Source organism: Panthera pardus, unplaced genomic scaffold (genome assembly GCF_024362965.1).
Source record: "Panthera pardus isolate Hobbes unplaced genomic scaffold, ASM2436296v1 HiC_scaffold_25, whole genome shotgun sequence".
NCBI classification, from domain to species: Eukaryota; Metazoa; Chordata; class Mammalia; order Carnivora; family Felidae; genus Panthera; species Panthera pardus.
The window spans coordinates 89,498,163-89,520,960 of record NW_026526821.1 but is presented as its reverse complement, the minus strand read 5'-3'; the positions used below and the strand labels follow the sequence as shown (position 1 = coordinate 89,520,960).

General features: G+C 46.6%; 1 protein-coding gene across 1 annotated transcript; it reads right to left on the bottom strand.

The window, feature by feature from the left end:
* On the bottom strand, positions 1 to 22,197 carry ACTG2 (actin gamma 2, smooth muscle). The gene is made up of 9 exons (XM_019442030.2): positions 22,079 to 22,197; positions 14,113 to 14,274; positions 13,147 to 13,275; positions 8,047 to 8,157; positions 7,716 to 7,800; positions 6,036 to 6,197; positions 5,074 to 5,265; positions 2,615 to 2,796; positions 1 to 222 (listed from the first exon to the last, which is right to left on the bottom strand). Exons 2-9 carry the CDS (start codon positions 14,236 to 14,238, stop codon positions 79 to 81), a joined length of 1,131 nt encoding a protein of 376 aa, XP_019297575.1. The 5' UTR covers positions 14,239 to 14,274; positions 22,079 to 22,197; the 3' UTR covers positions 1 to 78.
* Between the last annotated feature and the right edge of the window lie 601 nt (positions 22,198 to 22,798).

The following is a 22,798-nucleotide window of genomic DNA, read 5'->3' as shown; positions in this document are numbered from 1 at the left end:
TAAGGCTTGCAGGTTTTAATGTTTCATGATTAGTAACAGAGCAGTCTCAAGGGGATCCCCAGAGAATCTGTTCTGACTTTAGAAGCACTTCCTGTGGACAATGGAGGGCCCTGCCTCATCATACTCAGGCTTGCTGATCCACATCTGCTGAAAGGTGGAGAGAGAAGCCAGGATGGAGCCTCCAATCCAGACTGAGTACTTCCGCTCTGGGGGAGCAATAATCTGCGAAGAATAAATGTGGTGAATCACCGTCAGTCCCCAAGGGAAGAGCGAGGTGGTCTGGGAATCCTCTCATTACAGAGCGGGCTGCCCCAGGTAAGGACAGCGGCACGGTCAGAAACAAACAGGGTAAACCTTGTGGTAGATTAGATTGTTGCTCAAATCTTTGTCCCTCCCTCTCCCCCCCCCCACCCCGCCCCCATGGGAAGGATGCGTTGCTTCACCCTGTGGCTTTGGTCTGGGCCTTGTATTTGCTTTGACCAATGGGACTTAGGCAGACGTGATACAAACGGGAGCTTGAAATGCGCTTCAGGCATGCAGCCGGGCAGGCTCTCTTGTGCCTCTGCCACCTTCAGGGGAAGGGCTTCCCTCGAGAAGCTGCTGGCCCTTCAGCCTGGGCCCCACAATGAGATATGGACCTGACCTGAGCTGGCTAGACCTGCAGGGCTGCCTAGCCGGGCCTGACTTAGATTGGCCGACTCCCAGCTGACCTGCAGATGCACAAGCAACAAACACTTAGTGTTATGTCCCTGGGATTTCACAGTTGCTTGTGCCTCAGCCATAGATGACCCATGCAAACACCTGCAGGGAAAGTGCTGCTCTGTTCCTGCCTGGAGTTCGGATGCAAGGGCAGCTCAGCCAGTCTGAGTCTTCCAATCCCGAGCCAGCCTGTCCACTCACACCCTGTCTTGAGCTTCATCTGTCAACAGCCACTTATATCTGACAAGTTCTCAAGTTCATACACACACGGTTCATCCTTGCCCCTGCAAGTCCTGAGCTTAGCCTTTAGAAATTGGTTGTCCTGTCAAACAATTTTGAACTCCACCTAAAGGCAGGTCCAGAAAGACTGCTATTAAAGGGTCTAAGAATTCAGTGCTAGAAGAAACCAGACACTGGATTTTTTTTTTTTTTTGTCTACTTAGGCTCTCTCTACATATTTCCTAAATTGCAGAGATCATGGAATTGGAGAGGAAGAAGAGTCTTTAGAAGTTATCTTATTATTCAGTGACAAAGGTCACTTGGTCACTCTTTGGACTGACACCTCAAGGACAGCATGGCCACTTTATTGCTGTGCCACTCTGGTTGTGAGAAAACACTGGGCTGTCCTGGGCTGGTGTCCTTGGTCTCACATCTCTTCTTCCACATCCTTGCAGCCTGTCTCATCTCCCCAATTCTTCTGTACAAATCCTGCTGTCCAGTTTGGCTGGGGGTGTTTGTCCCTGCATACACACACCATGGGGAACCTTTGTGCTCTGTATTTTTCCTGCTTCAAGTGCCCTTTCCCCTCCTCTTGTCTTATTTAAGTCACCCTCCGTGATCATGTCTACGAATCACTCAGGGCAGTGGCTCACAAATTGGGATATGCATCAAAACGCTGGTGTTCGTTTATCGATGTAGGTGATGGGACACCCCAAATCTGTTGAGCCAGAATCTGGGGGCGAGGCGAGGTGTGGGATCCTGACACATGGTCCTGGTAAAAAGCCCCTGCCCCGGCCCTGGCACAATGCCCCCGGTATGGCAGGCCTTAGTAAGTACGGTGGCTCCAGCGGCTCCCGGTCACCTACTCTGCTTCCCTGTGCTGAGCACCATATGCTAGAAAGGGGGAAGGCCTAGGGCAGCCCTCCTTTGTGAAAAAGGTTCTTAGAACACATTTCCTCAGATCAGGCCTACTCCCAGAGACCAACTTGACTGTGAGACTTTGTAACTTTTAATCTATTCATTACCTGTATTCAATTCCCAACTCTTTTTCTAAACCTGCTGGCAGCAAATCTCCTCGAAGCCCTAAAAGCTCTGTATGGCTGCTTGGGGACCAGAGGCTGGGGAGAAGCAGAAGACAGGTGGGCCCCTGTTCTGATGAGGCCTGTGAGGTGAGCCGCCCTGGTGAGCAGCCACATGGGGAGGACCGGAACCAAGAGGAGACAACAGATCAAAGGCTGCCCAGGAATCAAGTGATGTGTCTGTGAGTGAACCAGCAGCCTGACCCACGCCACACTTTCTCTCCGAAACTTTGACCCTCCTCTGGGGCAACACAGCCCTTTTAAAGTCTAAAGATGCTGTAGTATTGCTTCCTTCTTTTCTTTCCCTCTATTTCCCTCCTCCTGATTGCATCCTCAACTCCCTCAATATTCTCGTCATCCCAAGCTCTTTCACCCCCTTCTCATGTGACATCATGTGATTACATTTGAGATCCCATGCTAAACATGTCTCCAGCTCACCAGTGCCCAAGGAGCATAATCCCCTGAGATGAAATCTGCCCTAGACCAGGACGATGCTGAGCCCAGGAGACCACCAAGCTATGGGCGGGGCAGACAGACTTGGAGCATCTCCCAAGTAGGCAGGTCTTTGGGACCTTTGTATTTTCCCAAAGGGTGGAGGGAACTGGGACAGGACCCACCTTGATCTTCATGGTGCTGGGAGCCAGGGCTGTGATCTCCTTCTGCATCCGGTCAGCAATGCCAGGGTACATGGTAGTGCCCCCGGAGAGGACATTGTTGGCATATAAGTCCTTGCGGATATCGATGTCACATTTCATGATGGAATTGTAGGTGGTTTCATGAATCCCGGCAGACTCCATGCCTAGTACAGGTCATAGTATCTTGTCAACATCCATCACGTCATAAATACCCACACTTCCAGCTCCTCAAGTGACCCTTCTGTTGGTGCAGCCAACAGTACTAAGGTGCAGACCTTAGTACACACCCTTAATCGCCTCCCAGGATTAGACCTCTAACTGGCCTTCGGTTCTTCCTGTTCTGACTGACCTGTCACATTTATCACCCAAGATACATTTCTTTTTCTTTTTTTTTTAAGTTTATTTATCTTGAGAGAGAAAGAATGCTAGAGGAGGAGGGGCAGAGAGAGAGAATCTGAAGCACAGGCTTCTGTGCTTCTGACAGCACAGAGCCTGATGTGGAGCTTGAACTCACACAGTGTGAGAACATGACCTGAGCTGAAATCAAGAGTCAGATGCCTAACCAACCGAGCCACCCAGGAGCCCCACCCGAGATATATTTCTAAGGGAACATTCCACTGTGTCGTCTTTTTTCAAGCCTTATTGAGCTAGAATTCATATATCATAGTTTTCATCCCTTTAGAGTTCAGTGGCTTTTAGTATACTCACAGATTGTGCAAACTCTAATTTCCAAAACCTAATTTCAGAACATTTTTAACACCCCAAAAAGAAACGCTGTCTCCATTAGCAGACACTGCCATCTCCCCCGTCACCCCTTGCCCAGCCCTAGATAACCACGAATTTATTTTCTGTCTCTATAGATTTGCCTGCTTTGGGCATCTCACATAAATGGAATCATGTAATACGTAGCCTTTTGTGTCTGGCGCCTTTCACTTAACGTTATGTTAATGTTAACATTTCATATAATGTTTTCAAGGTTCATCCATGTTACAGCCTGTGTCCGTTCTTTATTCTCTTTTATTGCTAAACAGTATTCCACTGCATGGATATACCCGTCATATCATCTTTGACAGCCCCCTAACCTACAGGTTACATCTAGCTACCTTAGCCTGGCACCAAGACTTTCCACAGTGAAAGGCCTGCATGCCCAACCAGCTCGTGCCCACCTACCTAGTCTCCCCCACCTCTAGTAGTTTTTCCATGTGACAGAATTTCACACTGAGGTTAGAGGAATCTTCCTAAAATACAAACCTGACCCTACTACACTGCCAGCTAAAAACTTGCAGGGATCTTCATTGCTAGTATGATTAAACACCATGCTCTTTGTGGGGTCTGGCAACTCCTTCCAGTTTCTCCTGTGTGCAAACACACACACACACACACACACACACACACACACACACACACACACACCTACTTCTCCCATCATGTCCCAAATACAACATAACCTTTCACACCTCCATGTCTTTATAGGTAGCCTTCCATCCTCCTTGCAGGCCATTCCCATCCTGCACTCCTTCCGTCCCCAGATACCATCAAATGATACTCATTCTTCAAGATTCTGTTCAAATGTTCACCTTCTCCAAGAAGCCTTCACTGATTTCCTAGGCTTCTATCACTTTGTGCAGTTGGTATGTAACACTACACCATCTATCAGCATTTGCTCACAGGCCCATCTCTTCTTATACACTCCTCGAAAAAAGTAGTTGTCCTTGTATTAAATATTCTCTTATTTAATCCTTGTTGTAACCCTATCTAGTAGGTACTATCATTATTTATACTTTATAGATGAGGAAACTGAGGTTTGAAGAAGGTAACGCATCCAAGGTGACGGGGTCTGAAGGGGCAGAATCAGGACTTGAGACCAGGTCTGCCCCCAGACCCATTCTGTTTACCACTGTGGGTTTTGGTCCCAGTGACCTAAATGTTGGGCCATCCAAGAAGTGTTTTGTGTATTAACCTTATTCTTAGTTTTATGTTATATTCCCTATTCTGCTTTTCCTTTATTTTGATTTTCCTATACTTTTATTTAAAATCAGATTTTATCGGGGCACCTGGGTGGCTCGGTCAGTTGAGTGTCCGACTTCGGCTCAGTTCATGATCTCCCGATTCATGAGTTTGAACCCTGCATCGAGCTCTGTGCTGACAGCTCAGGGCCTGGAGCCTGCTTCAGATTCTGTGTCTCCCTCTCTCTCTGCCCCTCCTCCACTTGCACTCTGTCTGCCTCTCTCTCTCAAAAAGAAATAAACATTTAAAAAATTAGATTTTATCTAGTTGTATTGTTGATGTGTTTTTGGTTCTTCTTGGAAAAATGTGGGCTATGTATAAACCATAAACAAAGTGTGCATGGCTCCTGGTGTTTCTCCCTCCGTCCCCCCACCCCTCTACCTCACCCCCCCATCCCCACTCTCGATTAGCAGGGACAGTGGGCAACACCTCACCTATGAAAGAAGGCTGGAAGAGGGTCTCAGGGCAGCGGAAGCGCTCATTGCCAATGGTAATGACCTGCCCATCTGGCAGCTCATAGCTCTTCTCCAGGGAGGAAGAGGAGGCTGCTGTGGCCATCTCGTTCTCAAAGTCCAGGGCGACATAGCACAACTTCTCCTTGATGTCTCGCACAATTTCTCGCTCAGCTAGTAAGAGGAGAAATGACAGAAAGCAGATACTCTGTTCTGTTAGTTTGTCCTATTTTGATCTCCGTGAAAACCTCCTCCTCTACTCTGAATTCATTCTTAGGATAAATGTTAAGTTTTCATTCCTCTTCCTAAAGTGCAAGTTCAAAATCTTGATTCCCAGGCAAAACTTCGCATGGGCTTTTCTCCTTGCCATCTTTACTCTGCCGTGACAAAGCTACAGGCCTTCCCGAGGGCCTTACAGGACACATTTCCAGCTAGATGTAGGAGAATCTGCTGTGATCTTACAGAATCTAGGAAGGGCCCTGCCTAAGATCTCCTCTTGTCCAGGGTGGCCACTGAGGCATGACAACTTCCCCTTAGAAATTCAGACCTTATTTATTCCATGTTCCTCAGACAAACCACAAATGCCCCTAAGAAACAAAATGCATCATCAGATTTTTGCTACCATTTAGCACTGTAAAAACCATCTCTGATCCTGGTGTGGATGTGGACAGAGGTAGCAGGTCCCTGGGGAAGCAGGGAATGCTCTGCACTTAGGAGGGTTTATCGCCCTCCCAAGGGCATCTTGGTTGGGAACCTTCCTCCATAAATAAGGCCGCCTTGACTACCTGGTCCTGTCCAGAGGCCCAGCCCCAGCCTAGGGGCCTCCTCATCTATCCCAGGAGAGTTTGAGGGCAGGGGGCCACAGACTTCTCATCAAAGAACACCTGGTCCTAGATCAGATTTCATTCTGAGCTCAAGTGAGAATCAGGGAAGGGGCTGGATACCTGTGGTCACAAAGGAATAGCCTCTTTCTGTGAGAATCTTCATGAGGTAGTCAGTGAGGTCACGGCCAGCCAGGTCAAGACGCATGATGGCATGGGGCAGTGCGTAGCCCTCATAGATGGGGACATTGTGGGTGACGCCATCCCCCGAATCCAGCACGATGCCTATGGACAGAGGATAGGACCCATGAAAACTTCTTGTCTTTCATCTTTCTGGGACCAGTTGCCAAATGATCCTCAATTACCATACTTTTCTTTAGCAGCTAAGAAAATTCACCCACCATAAGGATCAATAATAATATTTTTTGTGTACATCAATTCATTCTCCAAAATGAGAAGGTAGCTTTCTGGAAGGCAAGTAAAACATCTTCCCTTCTTGTATTCCTTAAAACACTTTCATGGTAATGCATACTTGTCAGTGTGCATCTCAATTGCACATTCTTTAAGGAGACTGGATAATTTGCACATCCTGCTGGCATTAAACTAACACATATGCACAGGCATGGAGAATGTTAGATCTGGAAGGGACCATAAAAACCATCCAATTAAAAAAAAATAACATTCTTGACTGATGAAACTTATTAAACCATGGAGGGAAATGAGCTTTTCAACACGATAATAAATCTCAATCCATATCATAATCTATGGAGAAACACTAACATTATTATTGTATCATTATTATTTAATACAGTCGAGGATGTTCTAGCCAATGCAATATGACAGAAAATAGAAATAAGAGGTATTATCAAAAAGAAACAGAATTGTCATTATTTACAGATGATGAGGCTGTACACCTAGAAGACCCAAGAGAGTCAACTGAGACATGGCTAGAGCTAATAAGATGGCTCAGTAAGGGCCCGATACAAAATAAACATCCAGAGACGGGTAGTTTACACTTGTACAAGGATGCTGATCACAGCATATTTTATAATAAAAAATAAAAACTGGAGACAACCTAAAAGGCCAGCAGTAGAGAAATGGTAAAACAAATAAGTGAATTATAGAACCATCATACATTCCCCATCACTGTCCTTGTCATCAGCAGTGAAACAATCTTTTTATTTTGCCTCTCCCCCACTAGACCATTAGCTCTGGGATGGCAGGGCTGTCTCATTTGTCACTGTATGCCCATGGCCTGGTGCAGTCTTTGGCACCTGGTAGGGAGTAATGGGAAATGTCTGAAGAATGAATGAATGAATGAATCAATCAATCAATCATTCATTGAATCAATGAATACTTGAATGAATGAATGTTGAACAATTTTCATGGAAGTTATCGAGTCCCCATTACAAATTGCTCTATCTTGAAGTTCCTTCTGTTTCCCTGAGCACCCTTCTATACCAAGGGCACATACATGTCCACCATCACAGGCGCATGAGCAGAAACATTCCAATACTGCTAGAAAGTGTATTTAAGCTCAGGGACTGACTGCTGTGAGGGAAACAGCCCTCGCTTGATGTACTTGTCATGCTTCATTCACATAAATTCTTGCCAGCTCTACTGGGTAGACCTGAATGCATTCCACATGGGCTTCCCTTCTGTTATCCCTAAGCAGGGTTTTCCCTGGACTTTGACTGTCCCTTTGATTCTTCTGAGCAGGGATTTCTGCAGGAGCCCAGCTTTCTCTACAGCACCTGCCCCCCCACATCAAGTCAGGAAGGGACCAGATTACAGGCTGCTCACCTGTTGTGCGGCCAGAAGCATAGAGAGAGAGCACAGCTTGAATGGCGACATACATGGCAGGGACATTGAAGGTCTCAAACATGATCTGAAAGGACAATGAAGAATGAAGGATGATCTGGCAGAAATCACAGCACCCCTTGGCTCACAGGATGGTTTGTAACCTTATTTAGGGCAAGGGCTGTGCTATTTACACCACCCCACCTCCCATAGGGCCTGACATAGACTACACACATAGCATGTCCTCAAAAATTTTTGCTGCACTGATGTGTGAAAGGGAGAAGGGATCCATGCTGCTTTCTTGTGTCATGCTTAAGACTTCTTGGCCTCTTACCTGGGTCATCTTCTCCCTGTTGGCCTTGGGATTTAGGGGGGCCTCTGTGAGCAGGGTGGGGTGTTCCTCAGGTGCTACCCGCAGCTCATTGTAGAAGGAGTGGTGCCAGATCTGGTTGAGACAAAAGTCAAATGAGGTGAGGAGTCTCCTATAAAATTCCACTGGCATGTACATGCTGGGGGAGCATGACACAATGTCCACAGCATGGGATGGGTCTGAAGAGAAGACTGTCAGTCCTGGGAATTTCTGCTTAACCTTTGGCGTTTACATTCCTTTTCAACAGGGCCCTAGACAGGACTCAGATCTGGGGCCAATATACTTAGCGTCTTGATTATTTCCATAGGAAATTCCCTCCTCTTTACTCTTCTTCTGTAGAAGAAGAAGACCCATTGCATCTCTCAGTATTCCTTGCTTCCTGGCTTCTGGCTATGCTTGGCGGATGGAAGACATCAGCAAGAGGCTGGAGAGTGGGAAGAGGGAGAGAGGTCAGGGTGTTTCTCCAAGCAATGGTGTGGCTCACTGTGAGCCCGGCTCCTATTGGGTGGCTCCTCTTCCAGCTCTAGTGACACTGCCCCTAACCCACCTTTCAGGCTTAGGGTGTAAGAGCTTTCCTCTGTTCCTAGTACTTGGGTGCCTCAACATCTCTTCCTGGTTCCCTCCCCCTGCTCACACCTCTCTATGGGAACCTGACAGATATGCTTGAACTGTCACTGTCTATTACTGGCCAGGCTGGTGCTTTAGAGCAGGGTTTCCCAACCTCAGCACTTTGACATTTCAGGTTGGATAATTCCACGATGTGAGAGGCTGACCTATGCATCACAGGATGTTCAGCTTTCCTGGCCTCCACCCACTAGATGCCAGTAGCACCTCTCCAGCTATGACAAGCAAAAATGTTTCCAATCATTGCCAAATGTCTCCCAGGAGGCAAAATTGCTCCTGTGGAGAATCACTGCTTTAGAGGAAGCTATTTCTTCTCACCGTGTCCAATGATCCAAGACAACCAAATAGGACTCTACATCTCAGAGGGATTCAGCAGAGTGGCAGGGACATAGGGCTCTGATTTCCTCAGAGGCGGGGCATAGGGTCATTTGCTTCCATTGCACCCATATATTTGTGGACTCCCGGCTTTGTGCTAGGATGGTGCTAACTGTAGTGAGGACAGATATGAAATCAGACATGGTCCCTTGATCTTGGTTTCAAGGCCCAGAGAGGAGTAAAACACCCAAGAAGACAAAATAGAAAGATATATCCACATTTTGAGTAAAAGAGGAGGCAGTTCATTATCTGGGGGATTTGAGTTGGCCCTGCAGGCAAAGGAAGGTCTCCAGAGGCTGAGAAGGGCATCTGAGGCAGAGGACATGGCAGAAGCCAAGGCCCTGTCTATGTAAGTTTCACAACAGAGATATGAATGGCAATGAGTCTTAATTGAGTGATGTCAGTATTTCTTCAAATTTGGGCCCCAGACGCTTTATCACAGAACGAGCTGGGGTGACTGCTGTTGGTGCAGGTTCCCAGGCTGGACCCCGGGTCCAGGAATCCGAATCATGACTGTTGAGGCCAACTACCTGCACTTCATTTTCACTTAACTTTTTAGAGCTTTTACAAAGTACTTTAAAACTTAGAGATGTTGATAATTTTAAAATTATAGAACTATTTCTAAGAGGAGTAAAAGTCTCCCACATTTCCATCATCTAATAATAGTTAACACTTTGGCTTTTTCTTCTTACTAATCTTTCACCTTTGAGCATTTTCAAATTTATTACTATCACGACTTATTTATTTCATGTACTTGTATTTATTTATTGTTACACTATTTTTATGTTTTTACATTCAATCTTGTTTCCTGCCACTGTTTGGTGAGTGTAACATAAATAATTTCTTTTTTCATAGTAAATATTTCTTTTTAATTAATTGAACATTTATTTTTAATGCTTATACAACATTTCATCATATGCTATCGTATATTTAATTGTATTACTGTTCATGGTATCTTTGATTTTTGTTTATAAATAATCCTATCATAGCTATCTTGCACATATTGTATTTTCCTTTTTCTATTCAGGGCATTTCGAAAGAAAAGAATTTTAAAAGTGGAATTACTAGGCTATTAGCATGGTGATTGGAAGACCTTTTTAAAAAATGTATTTATGAAAGAGATGGGGGAAGGGCAGAGAGAGAGAGAGGGAAAGAGAGAGAGAGAGAGAGAGAGAGAGAGAGAGAGAGAGAGAGAGAGAGAGAGAGAAAATCCTAGGAGACTCTGCAGCACAGAGCCCAACACGGGACTCGAACTCACAAACCATAAGATCATGACCTGAGCCGAAATCAAGAGTCAGATGCTTAACCAACTGAGCCACTCTGGCACCCCAGAAGACCTTTTCATTTCTTTTTACCAACAAAGAGGCTAAATCACTCTTTCCTCCAGAATAAGAAAGCCCATTTTTCCCCTACCTGCATCCAGGGTTCTCACTCTTAATATAGGAAATAATTTGGTAGGGAAATATAATACCTCATTGTTTTACTTTGACAATTTACATTTGTTTCAAATGAGTTTAAGTGTTTTCAGATTTGCAACTTTTTATAATTTCTGTTTGGTGGATTATCTGTTCATGTCCTTTATTTATTTGCCCAGTGGAGACTTTGTATTTTTAGTCATCAATTTACATTGGCTGTTTATATTAATCTTCATTGCTCTTGTGAATTTTTTTGCAACTTATTGTTTGCCTTTTACATTTGGTTATGTTTTTCACATACTAGAAGCCATGATTTTTTGAAAATCACATTTGTCATTTTTTCCCTCTATGACTTCTTTCACCAGAAATTTGATAAATGCTCATGCTTACTATGCTGTATTTCTTTACCATTTGAATTTTTATATTTAACTTTTATATTCAGTTTATATGTGTTTGGTGAAATGGTGTATGGTAGAGGCCATAAAGACTTCCCATCCCCCAAATAACTCATCAGTTGTTCTGGAATAATTTGTTGACCAACCCTGTTCTCCCTTTGGTGTTCAAAGTTTCATTTATCATGTATTTCCTCTTTACCTTTGTGCTAGTACCAAACTATTTTAATTTGTATACTATATTATATTTTAATATGTGAACATGGCAAGCTTCTCATAGTTTTCCTTACTCATTGTGTTCTCATAAATTTTGCCTTATTTATTTCTCCAAACGTACGTTATTTATGATTACCCTGCAGAATTAAAAATTGTGATTTTTTTTTTTTTTTTTTTTTTTTACTCAAACTCATGGCAGCAGAAAGTAGGATGGTAGTTACCAAGAGCTGGGGGTGGGGAGACAGGGAGATGCTGGTCAAGGGGTACAAAGCCTTCATGCAGGATGAATAAATTCTGGAGATTTAATGTATAGCATGGTGACTATAGGTAACACTACTGTCCTGTGTATATGAAATTTGCTAAGAGTGTAAATCCTAAGTGTTCTCAGTACGAGGAAAAAAAAGTCACGATGTGAGGTGATAGGTACATTGATTAGTTGGAATGTGGTGGCTCTTACATATATAAATGTGTATCAAGCCATCAGCTTGTACACCTTAAATATATACAATTTTAGGGGCGCCGGGGTGGCTCAGTCGGTTAAGCGGCCACCTTCGGCTCAGGTCATGACCTCGCGGTCCGTGAGTTTGAGCCCCGCGTCGGGCTCTGTGCCGACAGCTCAGAGCCTGGAGCCTGTTTCGGATTCTGTGTCTCCCTCTCTCTGACCCTCCCCCGTTCATGCTCTGTCTCTCTCTGTCTCAAAAATAAATAAATGTTAAAAAAAATTTTTAAAAAATATATATATACAATTTTAAAAATTGTGAGTTTTTTATTAGAAAGGCAATGAGCCTATAAATGAATTTGGGAAGATTTGACAGCTTTCCCCTATTCTATTTTTCTTTGAGGTGTATAATATATGTTCAGGAATTTCTTTAAAGAGGTCACACATTATTACTACTAAAATAATTACTGCTAAAATATTTTTATACCAAAATATTTTGTCTATTATGTTTTTGAATTGGATTCTGTTAGATACTATGAGTAATAGATGCCATTTACTGAGTACAGTGTTCCATGCCTTGAGGTCATACTGAGTACCTAATTCAGTCTCCAAAGCAACCCTAATGAAGTAAGTATTTTTATCTACACAAATGGAGAAACTGAGGCTCAAAAGGAAGAACCCACTGCCAGACCTCCCTGCCACGGACTCCAGGGTCTGTGCTGTTAGCCACTGCACAGCGTAAAAGCTTCACACCCCAAATAACTGAATCTGGGATTTAGACAAGAGTAGAGTGTATTACAGATTTCACAGCAACATCCTCCTCTCTGGTCGCAGTCTGTTCGATAAGCATTCTATGGCACTTCAAAAGGCACTCCTTGCAAAAACAAGGATTCTCAGACAAATGTCAGCAGAACATATCAAAAGAATATTAGGAAGGCTCTGTTAGCATTTCCCACACGTGATTTTGTTGATCACAAACTACCATTTAAAAATCCCCCCCTTACCCCTGCATTTTCTTGCGCACACACGTACACACACACACACGTTTCTAGAAACCCCTAGAGAGTCCTACTTAGAACTTTCATTAGAGAATCATCATAACGACATGGCATTAATGCAGCTCCCTGAGGTCATGACAGGAAAAAATGAAAGGGAGAGAAGCCATTTGCCCCCGTAGAGGCAGCAGCAGCATTGAGCACCTGCTAGAGCGAAAGCTGTTTGAAAGGATGAAGCTGGGCATTAGGTAGGACAGGTCCTCAGACCCCAGACAGGGAGTTAGGAAGCTACTGTCAGTTAATGAGGAGCTACTGAAGCTTCTCGAGAAGATGAGGGACACGATCTGATCTGTTTTTAGGAAGACTGGCTTTGCAGCAGTGCAGGGAATTCACTGGATGGTGAGGCTGGAGACAAAGAAATCAGGAAGCCATTGCAGCCGTCCAACGAGAGCCATTGGCAGCCCCACGGGGAGTGACCAGGGGGATGGACGAAGAAGGAAGGAAGGATATGAGACACATCTTAGAGGCACTTTACAGGACAGAGGCCTGTGGGAGACGAGGGTCATGACGGTGCATTATTATACCAAAAGGGGGGAGTCCACCAATACCTTCTCCATGTCATCCCAGTTGGTGATGATGCCGTGTTCAATGGGGTACTTGAGAGTTAGGATCCCTCGCTTGCTCTGAGCCTCGTCCCCGACGTAGCTGTCTTTCTGGCCCATTCCCACCATTACACCCTGTAATGCAAAAGACAAGGAAGAAGCAGATTGGCTGAGGGCTCCACTTAGGGGGATCTAGGCACTGGAGGGGCTGTGAAGAAGGATACAGATGGGAAAGATATCTTTCTTCCTGGAGACAGGACAGAATGAGACATGGGTGAGGCAGGTACTGATGAATGTGGAGGTGGCGTGGAGAGAAGGGGGAGGGTTTCCTGTGGGCTCATCTCTCTTCTCTCTCCTAAGACAACGTCATTTTCCGAGAGAGCAGGGCCTTCCATGCGCTTCTTCCCTCACTTCACGCACACAGGGCTCACACTTGCTCTCCTCAGATACCCTCTGCTTACATTTTGACGTCCCCACATCTTGGCTCCTGCTCTTCTCTGCATATGAGGAGATCCTCCGTATCCTCAGTTTTCCCTTTTCTGCAAAGCCTCTCTTCCCTGGTCCCTCCACTCATATTTAATCTCTCCCTCCTTTGTGCTCCTCCTGGTGAAATATTTTGCCTCTGTTGTAGCCTGTGATCTCAAGTTAGTTCACAGAGTGTACATTTCTTAAAGGCAAAGTTCTTATTTACTTGCAGGTATTTTTTACAAGTTTCTTCCAAAGACTTAAGCCAAACATAATACCATCCCTGCATGCCTGGGCTATGTTGGGTTTAGTCCTGGATATTTCTATTTGAAGGGTCTTGCTCTGTTAGTTAACTGGAAGCGAGTCCCCCCCCACCCCCAACACATGCACTCACAAAGCTCACACACACACATACACACACGCGCACACACACACACGTCAGGTAGTCTCCACCATGCAGCGCTTCCTCCTAGAGGCTCAAAGCCTTGGGTCCAGATGAGCACATACCTGGTGGCGAGGGCGGCCCACGATGGAGGGGAAGACAGCCCGGGGGGCATCATCTCCAGCAAAGCCAGCCTTGCACAGGCCAGAGCCATTGTCACACACGAGCGCAGTGGTCTCCTCTTCACACATGGTGAGTGTGGCCGAGTGAACCGGGGGCTGGAGCACCTTCGGGGCAGGGGGAGAAGAGAACTAGTCAGCGCCTTGTCAAAATCATGCTGGAGACAGGCTTCTTGGTTCTGAAGCTTGACTCCACCTCCAACCAGGGCCCAGTTCCACGAAGAGCAGACATGGGCCTGAACTCCCACTCCCTGGCAGTTGGACTTCTTCCCTGGAGCCTGCTGTCCCGGGCTGGATTGTGTCCCCACCGCCCCAAGTCATATGTTGAAGTCTTCACCCCCAGCGTGTCAGAGCAGGACCATATTTGGCAATAGTGTCTTTAGACAGGTAATTAAGGCAGAATGAAGTCAATAATCTAATATGACTGGTGTTCAATGGGACTAATCTAATAGGATGGATATCTTTATAGGATGTGGACATTAGAAGCGGCTCGGGGAGGAAGGGCAGCCTGAGAGGAGAGAGGATTCTGGACAGGAAGCCCAGTCCCTGGCTCTTTGGGTGGAGAAAGCAGCAGTCCGTCCGCTGATGCTCATCGCTGCATTGGGATGGCTGCAAAGTGGTGAGGGAGTTCATTTTTCCCACATCTGTTGCAGGTTTTCTTTCTTTCAGGGAGGCTAAAATACAACAGCTGACGACTCGTTGGCGCTCGGTGACAAAGAAGAAACAACAGAAGCTCAGGGGAGGGTGTGCAGACTGCCCCCTGGCCTGGGGGTCCCCCAGGGGGACAGGTGGAAGACAGAAAGGCCCTGGGCTCAGGGAGGTTAACTCTCAGCAGTCCAGGAAAAACAGGTGGCTGCTGAGGAGGAAGGCCCCTGGAAGCTTCATTCAGAACATTTGACCACAGGCCGGGAAAGGAGATAAATGCTATGGAAATCTGTGACCCTGGCTCTTCCGTGACCTCACATCAAAGGTGGACAAAGCAAGGAGGAGACAGAGACACAGGCTTGTGAATATGAGGTCAGAAAGGCAAAGTCGAGGCTGAGCAGAAGGTTAGTAACACGCTTTAAGGCTAAAAGGAAGCTCTTCCCTGTTACATTCAAAGCAGAGTGGACACCAGGGAAGAAGCTGCTGTGACTTCCTGGAATCCAGCTCTGCCTCTGTCCCTGTTCCCCCTGGGGTTCCCCATGGCTATGGATCAAGTCCCAGCCCTCTAACTCAGGCCACAGAGCTCCCCAGGGTCTGGCCGGGCCTGTGTCTCCAGGCTCACCTTCCCTCTTGCCCCCTCTTGGCCTTCTCACTCTGCCTATATGGACTTTCTTTCCATTCTCTGAACTGTGTCATCTTCTCTCCCTGCCGGACCTTGAGACGCAGGGTCTGGAGCACCCTTCCCTCACCTGTTTGCTAGTCTAACTCCTATCACCTGCCAGGCCTCTGCATGGACACTGCATTTTCATGAGGCCTCTCTGGCCCACCAGTCTGTCAGTATCCCCTCTTCTTGGCCCCACAGCACCTTGAACTTGCATGAGCAATGATCAACTCTGCATATCCCGGCTCGTTCATAGCTCTGCAAAGGCAGGAGCTGGGTCTGTCCTGTTCCCCCCACGATTCTTCAGTGTGCCCAACACAATATCTGGCACAGAGTGTGCTTTTAAATGTTTGTCATCAAAATGAAGGAGTGAATTAATCAATGGGAGTCAAGGAGAAGGATTTTCAGAGTAACAAAGATAGACCAAACACTGGTAAGAGGAACTCAAGGTGTGAGATGAGATGGAGATTGAAGGACAGCACCCTCCCCTAGCTGCTTAAAACAATAGTTTCTGGTCTGAGCAGTTTCTGGACTGCAGAGAAGATCCTAACTTCCTACCATGTTAGAAGAGTGGGAAATGAAGGGATGTCAGAAAACTGAAGATGGGCAAAGTTTGTTCTAATGTTCAGAAAGGGAAAGAAAGCAGACTTCTCAAACATCAGTTAATCTTGATATGCAAGGTAGGCAGGTTTCCAGAAGGCACTGTTAAAGAAGAAAGCATTATTAAAGAAGCAGTGATTTCTTATAATTACTAAGGGTTTACCAAGAACAAATGTTGACAGAGTGACAGCCTCCCCTTTTTCCCCGGGACTGCTGTGGGCTGGGAATGCAGAAGAAGGTGGGAGACCTTGGACCTTAACTTGATCATGGCATCTGACGAGGTCTCCTGTGATATCCCTATTGATAAAGCCATGTGGGCTGAACAATAAATGAGTTAGGCATATTTACAGCTGCCTGAATTACTGTCACTGAAAGGTGTTAATTAATGAGTCAACATCAACCTGGAGGCAGCAACATTCCTCCAGGCTCCACTCTCAGTCCTCTGTCACACATTTTTATAAATGCGTTGGATGAAAATATGGGGTACGTGCCGATCAAACTTCCAGAGCTGGAAGAGAGTATAATATTAAATGTGTTGGATGGAACAATCAAAACCCAAGATGATCTGAAAAAACAGAGAAAATGAGCCAAGTCAAATAATATTAAACCTAACAGGGTAAATACGAGGTTTTGCACGTGGGTCGAAATAAGCAAACTGTGATAGCTCTTGTTTAGCATCTGTAAGCGAGACATGGGGTCTTGGGAAGAGGGAGCAGTACTCTGGGGCCAGGCTAAAAGCTAACACCACCTCTAGCTGGAACACCAGGTCCGATGCTTGCCCCCTGCCCCCTCCCCGCATCTGGCAAAGGTGTGGGGAGGTGGGTTTGCATTCACAGCGGAGGTGTGCCAAATTGCACTGCATTTCAGAAGGGGAATTCGAAAATCCTTGTCCCCGGTCTTAAAAATGTAACTTTTGACTCCACAAAGGCACTTCCAGGATTTTATGCTTGGGAAACACTCATGGGTGAATGCAAAGATTTGGCTACGGGCTAGTTTATCACCGCTTAAAATAACCAAAATTAGAAGCCACGTAATATCAAAGGAAGTTGTCGAATAATAAATTGGCTTGTAAACTAACTGCCTGAAACCTTTGTATAATGGGGAGAGCAGAATAGTTAATGCAACAGAAAAGGGGTGAGCTGCATTGCTAGGTGAAACATACCAGTATTGTCCATGTTTCCATTTTTGGTAAAAATGTATTTTTAATTTTAAAAAATGTGGGGCTCTTCACATAGATTATCTATTTAATCCTCATAAAAGCCCCAAGGGAAAATGTTTTTATTTCTATTTTACAGATTTGGAAGCCAAGTCTCAGAGAAGGGAAAGAACTTGGCCCAAGTTCTCAGTCAAGAAGAGGCAGGGCTGGCATCAACTCAGAACAGGTTCCAAAGCCGGAAGCTTACACCTTCCTTAGTGAAACTGTCCTAACTTCTCCATGTTTGGTGTTTTTGCCTCTGTCTCTCCATCTCTCTAGAGCCGTTGGCAGCAAAAGGCCGAAACAAAAGGATCTGTGTTCACTTCTCTTTCTGAGCCTCTGCACCCCTCCTATGCCAGGACTAAGTCTGGGTTTATGTTTACAGCCCTCAAGACTAACTCAGTGCTTAGCAAACAGTAGGTGCTCAATAAACAGTGGGTGACCCCCACCACCACCCGAGTGGCCCCTTTCCAGATCTGATCTGCCCTGCCCCTGGGATCCCTGGGTCCCCACAGTCCAGTCTCCTGACAGCTTGCTCACACGGGCCTGATTTGAATCACAGGGAGACAGTTTTCTCTTCACAAGCTGGTCGGCTACCAGTTGTGCTGCCCTGTTCTAGCAGGTGGTCCACCAGGAAGGGAAAACCACCTCAAAAGCTAGAAGGTGGCCGAGAGGAAAAGCTGCATCTCTGTGACTATCTCCCTCTGGGGTCCCCTCAGCATCCCTCTCTGGTGTGATTTGTAGTTCAAGCCTGTCTGGCTTTTCAATGGACCCTTTTGTCTCCCGCTGAGTTCCCCACACACGGAAGGAGAGGATTGGACTTTGTTTCCCAAGCTGAGCAGCAGCTGAGACAAGCCACAAAGCAACTTAAAGCTGTCAACAATGCCATTGTGCAGCACTTTAGCTGGATTTAAATCTGCTTTTTGAAGTCAGAACCAAATGAGAAGTGACAGAGGTAAAGACAGGGGTAGGGCTGCTGGCCTGGAGTGGGGCCTCCACGGGGTCCCACACTGCCTGGGAAGAAAGGTTTCACCATGAAGCCAGGCTCTCCTGGAATGTCTTTGCCAAGAGAAATTCTAGACCTTTCTCAGCTGCTTGCTGGTAATCTGTGACTAGGCTTGAGTGTGTCAGCTGAACCAAAGCCAAAGTCACTGTGGTTTCCCGGGGTCACAACCATTCTGTGCTCACAGAAAGCCAACAGAATTATTCTGGCTCTTTCGGCACATCTGGTCTTCACTGAGGATTTCAGAGTTAGAAACCCAGCTCCACCCCGCCCCTCAGGGTGGTCAAAACCCAAAGACATAATGGGTGCCAAAAAATGTGTTCATTCACTCATCTCCCTGGCCACCCTCAGGCAAACATGAGGGCAGAGACGTTAGCCCCCCAACCTGTCACTCTGAAGGAGACAAGATTTGGCTTCAGAGTTCCTTCCAGCTTCCCTTTCTTTCCCCTTCTCCTCCCTCAGGGTACCCCCTTCCCATGGCCCCTTCCCCTGAATCCCCCTCTGGCCTTCAGTTTCCTGGAAAGGGTAGCATCTGTCTCCTGGGATTGTGAAGCAAATGAAATAATGGAAATGTGGGGCACCTGGATGGCTCAGTCGGTTGAGCATCTGACTTTGGCTCAGGTCATGAGCTCATGGTTCATGAGTTTGAGCTCTGTGCCAACAGCTCGGAACCTGGACCCTGCTTCAGATTCTGTGTCTCCCTCTCTCTCTGCCCCTCCCCCACTCATGCTCTGTCTCTCTCTCTCTCTCTCAAAAAAAAAAAACCCTTAAAAAAAAAAGAAATAGTGGAAACGAAAGTGCTTTATAATTGTAAATCAGGATCTGCAAACTAATGCCTGTTTTCGTGGGCCCCACCAGCTAAGAATGATTTTGACATTTTTCAGTGGTTGCAAAAAACGCCACAGAATAATACTCTATGACTTGAGAAAATTATATGAAATTTGAATTTCAGAGCCTATCAATAAACTTTTATTGGAACACAGCCACACCTGTTCATTTACATACTGTCTATGGCTGCTATCCCTATGATGGCAGCCTTGAATAGTCGCCACAGAAACCTTTAGACTTGCAAAGCATAAAATATTTACTATCTGGCCTTCCTCAGAAAAAGTTCGCCAAACCCTGTTGCAAAGGGCTGCAAAAATCATAGTTCTCATGACCTCTCTTACTCTTCTCTATCAGAACTTGCTCCCATAATGAAGTCTGTCATATTGGAAGGAGTTGAACCATCCACTTCACAAATCAATGATTACTAAAGGGAAGACTGAACTTACACCACTTTCCAAAGGCATTTTCATTTCAGTACAAAATGTAAGTCCTAAAAGGAAGGCCTCTCAGATGGTGGGACCTCAAACAATAGTTGGAGAAATATTTTGCAGTGAGGGCTTCAAACGACATTAAGCAGCTGCCTATAATAATCTGCAGACACACATATCCATACAATTAGCCTGGCAGAGAGAAATAATTTAACAAAAAACACTCCTGCGGTGGAAAATTCCAGCAGCAGCAGCACCTCTAATCAACTTTGTTATCTTGACTTCGTTGGTATACTTAACTAAATTAAAAATGACTTCTGGTTAGTAATATTTCTTATACTCAGGAATCTGCCGTTTGGGCCTGTTCTTTTACCTGAGCCTCTCTCTCTCTTGCTCTGCCGGATCCGCTCAGTCCAGACCCCTCTCCAGGGCTCTAGAAGACTGCCTGCAGGGCATCTATACCCCAGACCCCTAGCACCTCGACTCCACCTCCGGGACTGCGGCCTTCATCACCATCCTCTACTTGGAACCGCCCGAGAGAGAAGAGCACCGCCCACTCTGGAGGCCACGCCCAAGACCCGACTCCTCCCACTGCCCTTCCAACCAATCCTGGGGTCTTGTATTTCTGATTCCGCGCCACCGCGGCGCTCCAGCTCAGGGCCTCTGCACACTCCGGTAGCGCTCTCGCCCTGTTCCAGTCCACTCTCTTCACCGCTGACAGAGCAGTCCCTTCAAAGGGCAGATCTCTTGCCGTCACGCTTCTGTGGTCCCCCATTGCCTAACCCTTTAGTGTATGAAGCCTTAGTAATCCAGCGCTGCCTGCCCCTCTGTTTAAACTGTCCCTGCTTCCTGTCTTGAAATCTAATTCAGTGGAGTTGAGCCACTTAAACAGTCCAAAGACCATGCTTCCCTGATTTGGGGACTAATCCTACATCAGTACCCAGCTCAGGTACCCTTCCTCCAGGAAGCCTTCCCAGATAACTCCAGGACTGGGTGACGGCCCCTCCCCCGGGCTTTATCTGTTTGTTTGCTCATCTCTCCTAGTGATTGCAGAAGCCTCTACACTGTCCCTAAGGAGCAGGAGCCTGACACATAAAAAGTACTCAATAAATGTTGGTGCAATGAACAAAGGGAAGGAGAAAAGAACTCTAGCCTCAAAGTCATGATGTCATACTGCCCATTTGGTATCCCAGACCTGGCATGTAGTATCACATTGCTCATTGCATTTTCTCCAAGTACCTATCCATCTCCACCAGAGGAAGCTCAGTTTCTTTTCCGCTCAAAGGCTAACCTCAAAGTCTAAACTTGTTCGAATAGTAAAAAGCAAGCCCTCAGTGCCTCCCTGTGCAAAGTGTGGTTCCAGAACTGCAGCTTCAGCATCACTTGGGAGCTTATTAGGAATGCAGATTATCAGACCCCACCCCAGCCTACCGAATCAGAATCTGGGGTGGGGTGGAGGACAATCTGTGTTTTAACAAGCCCTGCAGGTGATACTTAAAGCACTCAGGGCCAGGCCCTAACAGTGTTGAGCTGAGCACCCTATAAATGTATTATCTCATTTAATCCCGACAACAACACTGCCAGGTAGGTATTATTACTCCCATAATACCAGGTAGGTATTAGCACTCCCATTTTACAGGTGAGAACATTGGGGTCACCAAGTAACTCTGGCAGCTGGGCAGTCTGCCTCCAAGGGCTCCACCACTGCACCAAGCTGCCTCAGCCACAAACAGATGTTCACAACTCTGATCACAAAAGTGGAAACAGCCCCTTGGTCTCATTTCCCTCTTAATTATTTGTGCGTGCATGTGTTGCAGGGGATCGGAGGGGAGGATGAAGGCATTGGTAGGTGGTTTCACAGCTGGGTGTGAGCCTTTCGGGCAGGTCACTTAACTTCTCTAGGCCTCAGTGTCTTCAGAATGAATTAGATGACTGTCATGTTCCCGCCAGCCCTAAACCTGCATGATGCCACAGGACACTTGCCCGTGCCCCAACCCTGAGTTTCCACATCCCCCAATGACCCTGGAGCCTTCAAGGACTGAGAAAATTCTCAATTCATCTCAGCCAAGCATGAATCAGAGGAGAGTGAGACCCACAAGGGGACTGAAGAAAACACACTTCCATTCCCAACACAGACATCGCATGGATCCTGGGACCATTGTTGGCTTTGATTCAAATACCCCGAGAAGAAGCTGTTTTCCTGCAAAACATCCGCTTCCCTAAAACAGCCTCTCAGACATTCTGAGCCATGACAGAGGACATGAGGTTATAGATCTGCAGTGGCCCAGGTGAGCAGGGTGAGTAGAGACCACAGGTGTTTTATCCCACCCGCCATCCAGTTGCAGGGCTGTCCAGCATGCCCCGTGCCCAGAGATGCCTTTTCCTGGAAGGCAGCAGCATGCCCGGAGGCCCCACTGCCCACCGAGCGCCTTGACATGTGAGCTGGGCCAGCGTCACGGAAGCCAGGCCAATCTGGAGGCACTTCCCGCACCCAGGAGGCCAGGCAGCCTCAGAAAGGAAGGGATGGCAGAAGCTGTGTGTGCAGTACTCACCGAGTATACGAGAGGTCCTTCTCCCAGTGACGGAGAGCTGGTGTGTCTTTGGCATAAATACCAGAGCAATATAAAACCCCAGAGGCGGATCTTCTTTAAACAGAGTCCCTAAAAAGGCCAGCTGACGGTGTGTTAACAATATTACCATATAAGGTGGTTTTTTCAATAAATCGGCCTAGGGGGGGTGGGGAAGGGGGCTGGGTAGAGTGAATTATCATTTGAGAAATGTATGCAAAAGGACTCCAGTGGCAACAGCCCTGGTGCTGGCGGATTTGTTCCTTTTATGCTGCACTTGCATCAACAAAACTCACACCAGGCCTTATAAGCTGCCCAGAGTGAGGCCAGATACAACTCTGCTCCTGGAAAGAGAACCATACCAAGAATGGCAGTGGGCCTCCTCCCTCCACACCTCCCTCCTTAGGCCCTGCTGCCTGCAGCCCCCCCACCCCACCCTGGGTCGGCCTGGGACACCCATGCTGTGCCCCAAAGTGGGTGCAGTCGTGCCTTGTCTGGTGCAAGCCCAGGACAGTTAAAAGCTGAAGGGAAATGCCATCCAGAAAGATATCCTGTGTGCCCTCCTTACCCGCTGCCCATCACACGAGCTACTAAATGCTGGGCTGAGTCAACCTGGGTGTCCCAGGATACCTTCAGCCACCTCTGGAACTTCACTGTCCCCTATCGTTTCCCTTACCTTGCTGGATTTCCTCTGTTGGTCCCTAA

What these genes read in the sequence shown, in the direction of transcription:
- ACTG2 (XM_019442030.2), bottom strand. Translation starts at nt 14,238, where the DNA reads ATGTGTGAAGAGGAGACCACTGCGCTCGTGTGTGACAATGGCTCTGGC. An exon ending in ACAGGGAGAAGATGACCCAG is followed by an intron (nt 7,801 to 8,046) that starts GTAAGAGGCCAA and finishes TTGTCCTTTCAG; the next exon opens with ATCATGTTTGAGACCTTCAA. An exon ending in CTTCCAGCCTTCTTTCATAG is followed by an intron (nt 2,797 to 5,073) that starts GTGAGGTGTTGC and finishes GACCTGTACTAG; the next exon opens with GCATGGAGTCTGCCGGGATT.